At 41.2% G+C, this 7945-nt stretch overlaps 1 protein-coding gene across 2 annotated transcripts in view; it reads right to left on the bottom strand.

Annotated features, from left to right (window-relative positions):
* Positions 1–7337, bottom strand: part of LOC123793442 (aldehyde dehydrogenase 1A1) — a 56331-nt gene extending 48994 nt beyond the window's left edge. The window contains exon 1 of one of the 2 annotated variants that reach the window (XM_087858838.1): positions 7180–7337. In XM_087858838.1, coding sequence (XP_087714964.1) covers positions 7180–7245 — 66 coding nt within the window. In that variant the 5' untranslated portion in view covers positions 7246–7337. Of the gene's footprint in view, positions 1–2320; positions 2341–7179 lie in introns of those variants that run through there. The other variant, XM_087858839.1, reaches the window with a different exon arrangement.
* Between the last annotated feature and the right edge of the window lie 608 nt (positions 7338–7945).

Raw genomic sequence — 7945 nt, forward strand, 5'->3', positions numbered from 1 at the left:
CGGGAAAAGAAAAGATGTTAAAGCATGTCTGTTTTGAGCCACATCTTCACTATATCCCACAGATGACAAAAAAACTTGTCAAGGATCTCTGTACGTCATGCATACCCTGTATAACAGAGGTAAAATGGAGATTCACCAGAAAGTTCTGTACATTTTTTATATTCCACCATATCAAGATTCAATTGCTTGCATGTAAGCCTTCTTCCTTCTAAAGAAAGTGCCCAAAGAGAGCATAATTCAGTTATTTGTTGTTTGTATTCTTTCAATTTCTTATTAAGTACCAGAAAAGCAGTGGAAATAGTCACATGATGGGACCTGGGTGGGGGGGGTGGCTAGTTGCTCAGGCAAAGTTTTGTGATCTGTGATATTTGTCCAGATTCGTAGGAAACAAATTTCCATTAACACTTTCAACATTACACTAAAGTCATCAGGTAGAGATATGATGATATATAATCAGAAAAATTAAATATTAAAACCACTTGACATCTCTTGCAAACAATGTTTCTGGGAGATTTTGATACACACATGTACTCAAAATATAACGGTGTTCTGGAACCTGCGTTCACACCAATATCTACTTCTCTGATTTGTCTATTAGTAGTGGTTTTAATTATGAAGCCACTATTGCTCCTGTTCTTTTAAACATGGCTCTATGTTGCTATTTAAACCTGGTAACTGTATAAAGTAGTTGGCCACAATTATACTAGCACCAGAAAACCCAAACCGCTGCTACCACCACCACCGTGCCAAGCCAGGTAATTGCTACCTAGAGACAGGTATATCACCATTTTATCAATGCTTGTATTCCCATGAGGTTTCTTTCATGCAGATCTGTATTACATCATTCCACAGATTACCCATGCCATTTCAGAGGCATTACCTTAACTTCATGGAGCTGCTCCCCATAATCCTTAAGCATTTTCTCACCCAGGCCTCCCATTCTGGTAAGCAGTTAATGACAAATTCAGTAGGTGAAGTCCAATTTAAAGAAATCTTGTGAACACCTGCAGCAGTGAGACCCCTTCTGAAACGGGGCCAATACGATCCCTTAGAGCCTGTGTTGTTTACTTTAGGATTGCTATTGATTAGATTCCTTGAAGCAGGCAGGTGCCAGAGAACAAAACGATTGGCCAAGACAGCAGTCCTCGGAGATGAGCTAAAAACACTGCATTTGCAGTGAAGGATTACCTCCCAGGAGCAAAATCAGTGGTTGGTCCCACCATGGGTTTGTGGCCACCATCTGGTTCCTGTTGGACTCAGGCACTCTCTGAAGGGGAAGATAAGTGATTCTGACCTGGCTGGGTGTGAGTGGCTTTCTGAGAGAAAGAAAAGTCAGTTCCCTAAGGAACTAGATGGTGGTCTTTGCAGGTAAACATATGAGGTTGACCCTGAACTCTTAGACCATTGCTGCTGGTCAGCAGACCACCCTTGGAGTGGCATCAGCAAAATCTGGAAGCCTGTTAGACATGCAGACTCTCATACCTCACCTCAGGCCAAAAGAATCAGAATTTGCATTTCAACAAGAACCCTCCCTGATTCCTGTGCATATTCAAATGAGAAAACTGCTACCCTAGAGTATCTCCTCTCTGGCAGGACCAGCTGTCTGGGGATCTCGTGCCCACATCATACGTCTTCTCTCATCATCCCAATTTCCACTCTCTCAGTCAGAGTAAGGGATGAATGATACAAATGAAGCTATAGGTATGAAATCACTTGTTACTGACAACCCAGTAGGATTTGAGTACTACCACCGTCTTTAGTATGCGCCTCCTAAGGGCTGTGTGACCTGGAGCGAATCACCTAAGATCTCTGAACTCAGGTTCCTCAGCTTTAAAACGGGACACTACTAACATGTTCGAACTCCCTTCCAGTGGCTCATTATGAGCCTCAGATGAGCTCCATAGATGAGAGAGTTTTAAACTACGGCAGGCGTTGCCGCGAACATTGGGAGTGGAATAATTTGAGAACTGTGGGAGTCATCCTGGGCAGGAGAGGGTTAACAGGACCCGGGGCCCCAAGCGCCTAATAAGCACTGGGCAGTTTCCACAAATTACTTCGCTTAATTCTCAGGGCCACTTTCCAAGGTAGTTATTATTCCCAATTTACAGACAGGGGAACTGACACTCAAGGAGATTAGAAGCCTGGCCAAGGTCATAGTATCAAATAAATGGAAGGGCTGGAACTCGAAGCCGGGTTTATCTTAAGCCTCTGTACCTGCCGACCATCCGGGTATTTGTTCGTCTGCTTCCAAGCCGACCGCAAACAAAATACTGCTTCAGTCAGAACGGAGTTAAAAACAGTGCACAAATGAAAGTAGTACCTCAGCACAATCGGCTCGGTCTTGGGCGGAAGGAAGCCCTGTCCTGCTTGAAGGCCCCCTCAGTGTTGGTTTCCCTCCCACCACATCCCCAGGCAGTCCGGCCAAGGCCTCTAGCTCCAGCCTCACCGGGTCTGTTCTTTGCCTCCCTCACTTTACGACAACCATGGCGACTTTACGACAGCCATGGTGGCCCTTTCGGTAGTCGTGAACACGGCTGGCTTTTGCCTGCAAACAGCTTTGCATGTGCACATGCCATTATCTTCAGATCTTTGTCTCCCCCCCCCGCGCGCCCCCTCCAGGTCACTTTGTGCTCTGCATCCCTCAGGCGCCCTCTTAAATGTCCCTATCTTTAAGAGATCTTCCCTTAAAGCTCATGGAAAGAAAGCTCTTCCCCGTATTTCTCAGCTTTCAGTTGTCCTCTCTTTAGCATTTATCATAATTTATGATTCGGTATTCACATACTTGCTTGATTTCTTCACCCTTCAGAAACAGAAGCTCCCTAAACCCTGTTAGCCTCTTTCTACCATAAGACCAAGCAGAAAGCGGTTATTCAGTGACTTGTTAACTACGTGGAAGGAAAAACAGGAGATGGGAGTAAAGAGAATGGGGTAGTGGGAAATGCACCTGCCGTGAATTTGTTCGCTGTAAGAACCTAAAAAGGTGATAATGGAGCCTACCGCACAGTATGCAATGATTCATCACTCTCCCCTATCAAAAAGATATCTTTAACCACAATGTGTTAAACAACCATACCAGAAATTTAGGAAAATAATGTCTTACTCCAACCAAAAGTTACTCTGTTGGCATTAAAAAAACATAGTTCCCATAGAAATGGCACACCTATTTCCAAATCCTGTACATCGCAGCCTCTCCTAGCCCAAACCCACCTTTTCAGTCAAACCGGAATATCTGTTTGCTTCCAGGCTTCCTTATTGTTCTCCTCTTTTTCTAAGTTGACGGCCAACTTCCTCCTGTTGGCCTGGGAACAGCTGAATGGCAGCTGGAAAGCCTCATGATCATGTCCCTTCCAGGAATCATGAATGGACAAATGAGAGTCAGAATGAAAAAGGACAGAATAAGATTCCAGCAAGTCCACGTTCACATGTAATGATACTGATCTTCGATAAGCAACTTGGTGTGAGAGCTCAGACTACCCCCAACGAAGTCTAGTTTTGTCATTCTCTAGCTGCATGATTTAAGGCAAGTTACTTAGCCACTCTGGTCCTCAGTCTCCTCATCTACAAAACAGGAAGAGGAACCTCCTCACTGGGTTATCCTGAGAAGTAAACAGTCACTGCAAATAACTTAAGCAGTCATTGGTACAGAGTAAACACAATGAATTTTAGCTATAATTATTTCCTAGGTGTATGTGCCTGTATCAGTGCATGAAATGTCATTAGCAGATGAAAATCATTTCTAGTAGGAACATCTTATTGTTCAATGAGTTAAGTTTAGGAGTTAAGTTAAACATTTGGGATTTGAATCCTGTCTGAGAAAGCTTTTCTTCTTGAATTTTCTATTCGTCATTATTATTATTATTATTGTTAAAAACAAAACAAAACAAAAAAAAACAGTGTCATGAAGGGAGAATGGAAGACGAAGTTACCGAATCCTTTAAGAGAAAATTTTTGATTCCTGAAATCTTTTTTTTTTTTAAAGATTTTATTTATTTATTTGACAGGGATAGAGACAGCCAGCAAGAGAGGGAACACAAGCAGGGGGAGTGGGAGAGGAAGAAGCAGGCTCATAGTGGAGGAGCCTGATGTGGGGCTCGATCCCATAACGCCGGGATCACGCCCTGAGCCGAAGGCAGATGCTTAACCGCTGTGCCACCCAGGCGCCCCGATCCCTGAAATCTTGGATAAACTCTCAGGACTTTGCACCAATGAGATCCTTGTCAGGTGGGGCATGATTGTGCCAGAAAGAATGGCAGGAATACTTAGAGAAAAGAACGAGATGAGAAGAACACTCATGAGAGGAAATAGATCTTGGAAAGGCTAAGTAAAAGAGGATTCTGGAAAACTGGAAGGAATTCAGAAAAATAAATAGGACCAGGGTAGCCAATGATAATCAATCACTTCCCATATGCCTGGCACTATTTCAAATACTTAATATGCATTAAACTCATTAAATGCTTTCATCCACTTTAGGAAATTGGCACCTTTATTATTCCCATTTTACACATAAGGAAACCAAGGCAGAGAAAGGTAATGCAGTTTGCCCAATGATTACATAAGTTTTGAAGAAACTCTTCATTAAAGGCTCAATAAAATGGGTGAGCTGGCAGGTGTGGGATTCATTTAGAACTGGAAAGGGGAAAATGAGGTTAGAAATGGGATCCAAGTTTATGTGGATTTATAATGATGTTATTGAGGTTTTAAATCCTAAAAATGTTTGTAACATTTTAGAAACTATTTCTTAACCCTGATCTCTGTTTTATCCACAACAATAAAAACATAATCTACTGTACTAGAGAATAATTCATAAAAGATATGCAACAATGACTTCTTTTGTTTAGGTGAAAAGCAGTCTCAGATTTGAGAGCACGTAGTTCTACCATAGCTGTAATAATTTTTTGTTACTCAACCCTGTTGGTCTCTTCTCTCCACCTTGCCCCAACGACCAATATATTTCTGGTGATAATAACGAAGGACATTAACATAGTAAGAGAAAAATAATAGAGTTTAGGGACTAGCCATAGAAGGTAATTCCACAGACACTATAAAATCCTTGCTTACTTGGTTTGCAACCAGGAAACTTAGTGGATAACCGTCATTTTTCCAACCCCTCTTGCAAGTGCAAATCCAATACAATTCTTCAGTGGGGCACAGTAAAAAGCAAATGCAAAGGCATTTGAGAAAGCTCACCCATTTAGATTTAATTACATACATACCTGGTATCCTCCCAAGTGTGAAAATGCTGTAACCAGTAAATCAGACAATAAAATGCTATCTGAGCAGAACAGATTTATAGAGAAGATAGAAGAGCAATCAAAATTCACTCCCTTGCATTGGGTGTTTCTACCCAGAAAGTTCTTAAACGCAAGAACAAATGGCTGCCCTTTGAATCATACCTTCTTTTGAACACTTAGGGCCATCATTTTCCTTAGAGGGGTGTTCTCCTCTAACGGCTTTGACGTGAACAGGATTCCAATCTTAAAAACCATCTCTCTGTGTTAAAGGATTACTAGATCTGTGTTTGTATGCTAGATTTTAAGGACCATCTCATCTGTCCATTACTGTTTCTTCCATGCTCAGTTTAGAGCTACCAAATGAAGCACCATTTAGTAGAAAGAATATTTCACTTCAGAGCTTCCTCAAGATACACGAACAGAGAAGACTGTGAACTTCTGCAAAGCCAAATTTTTAAAAATGTGACTTTCAGACGACCACAGTATCTTCCCAAGTAGTGTCATAGAAAAAAAACCAAAAAGACTCTGTAGTAACAGTAATGCGATAATTTTCAGTCATTGCCAATGATTTTGACATTTACGAAATGCATTCTTAAATGTGCCTGCTTTAGATTGAAATTTCTTGTGAATGACCCATTTGGAGGAAGGAAGTTGGAAAGACTGGAGTCTGGTTATCTTTGGGGCACATCTCTGCCAAGTGCGGATTGTTGGAGGGTATGGACTCACCACATTTTCCATGTTCTCATTTGGAATAAAATTAAATGAAAAAAAATGTTTTCCCTTTTAATAAAACCTCATAAAAATAAAACCTTACTACACATTATAGCTGCTGATCAATCATGTTAAAGGCACAATCTGATCTCTGCAGACACTTTCCTAAGGAAAAGAACCAGTCAGCTGAGCAACTTCCTTATTTGCTGTGCTTATGAAAATGAAAATATAACCGACCTTAGGATTTCAAAACCATCCATGGTTACAAGTAAGGGAGTAAATAAACACTAGCAGGGCTTTTACTTTATCATGAAATTATATTGCTCTTGATTTTTCACTGGCTAATTCGGAAGGAAAATGACTCTCCCTGAGTTGGAAGGGTTCCTTTCCGACCTTGCTTTCTGCAATGTACCATAAAGCCAATTTAAGTGATTTTGTTCAGACTGGTTTGTTTGCTTGTTTCATCTGTTTGGGAGTTCTAGACTCTGACAGGAAAGCAGGCATATAACAATGAAACAAAGTTTCGAGATACTTTTGCACAGCTCAAACTGGATCTATTTCCTTGTTCTCCTAGCTTGTGGGTTTTTAAGTCTGGATCTGCTCCTCTTCTTGTTTCTCTAAATATTTATCAGTTAACAATTACGCATCTGCTCCAATGGCAACAAACTTGGCTGAACAGAGAAATAAGAATGCATTCTTTGCCCCAAATATGCTAAATAATGCAAGTTCGTTTGGAGTTTTTGAAACAGGAGCTTTCATCAAATTATCAGAGGTAGGTCCTTCGATTTTGACACTCATTAAACATATAGAAAAAAAATGTTACTTCAGCATGAGGTTTCTCCTTAAAAAAAAAAATCATTTCCTATTTGTTTGGCTCTTTCCAGTAAGTTTTTCTAGTAAGTATTCGCCTCTCTTACCAGACATGCTGAGCAATGCTGAAGGTAACAGAACTGCTTAGTAAAAGTCTATGGAACCCTGGGGCAAGAACCTTTCACCAGAAGAGAATGCCTTTCACTTAGACATATTCTAAGAAATAAATTTATGAAACGTTGCCTGATACGATTCAGAAATCATTATCTGAACAAGTCACTAAGCCCAAACCTGCATTTTTCAAGCCTTTTATTTTTGTATTTGCAAAGGGCTCTTTGTACAAGTTTATTCACATTGACCTTTTATTTTTTCAACACGTGTCGTTTTATAAACCTGAGGCAAAGCAGCAAATATAAATTGTACTAACCTTCGTATATTTATATGTCAAATTGGTGAGTGGGGCAGGTAAGTCTGGCATGCCTGAGGACGACATTTCTGGTTCGGCTCCTGGAACAGGTGACAGGCTCAGCGATTTGGTCCTGATAGAGCCCTTGGCTTTATTTGTTCCTTTTTATCTGCACAGGCTAAGGTCTATTTGCATACTGGACTATGATTGGACGAACAAACTGGGAGCAAAAAAAAATGACACTACTTATTTGTAACACCTAGGGCAGGGAGCCCTTGACTTTAAACTTAAATCCTTAAGAAACCAGCTCTCCAGCATTGAAACTGCAGCTGGAGACAGGGCACTATTTGCAGACGAATTAATTTTCAAAGCCGAAACCTGTGATAAGAATATGCAGGGCAGCTGCTCTGGTCACTAAGGCCAGTTATGAGTTTTTGGCTTTTTATGCTTTTTATGCTACTGTGAAACTTTCCGTCCTCCGACAGACTTGGACTCAGAGAATTTGAGGATTGAAAAAGGAGTCTCAAAGGGGACTTGCTCTCAGTAGCCGCTGGTGAGGAGAGAGGTCCCTGGTCAGGTGTCTTCGGGACAATGCTGTCAGCGAATCAGCCCAGGTCCCAGAAGAGCAGAGTGGGAAGAGAGTCGCTCTGGATAGACCCGACCCCAAGTCAGCATTACAAGATCCAACCAATCCAGTGTATTTTCAGTGGGTAAGCAGACCTACTGTGATTTCACAAGCTCTAAATGATCCTTATGTTACAAAGGGGAATAGAAAGGTCAGCAGGAT

Source organism: Ursus americanus, chromosome 34 (assembly GCF_024610735.1).
Source record: "Ursus americanus isolate L20-20 chromosome 34, mUrsAme1.1.p, whole genome shotgun sequence".
NCBI classification, from domain to species: domain Eukaryota; kingdom Metazoa; phylum Chordata; class Mammalia; order Carnivora; family Ursidae; genus Ursus; species Ursus americanus.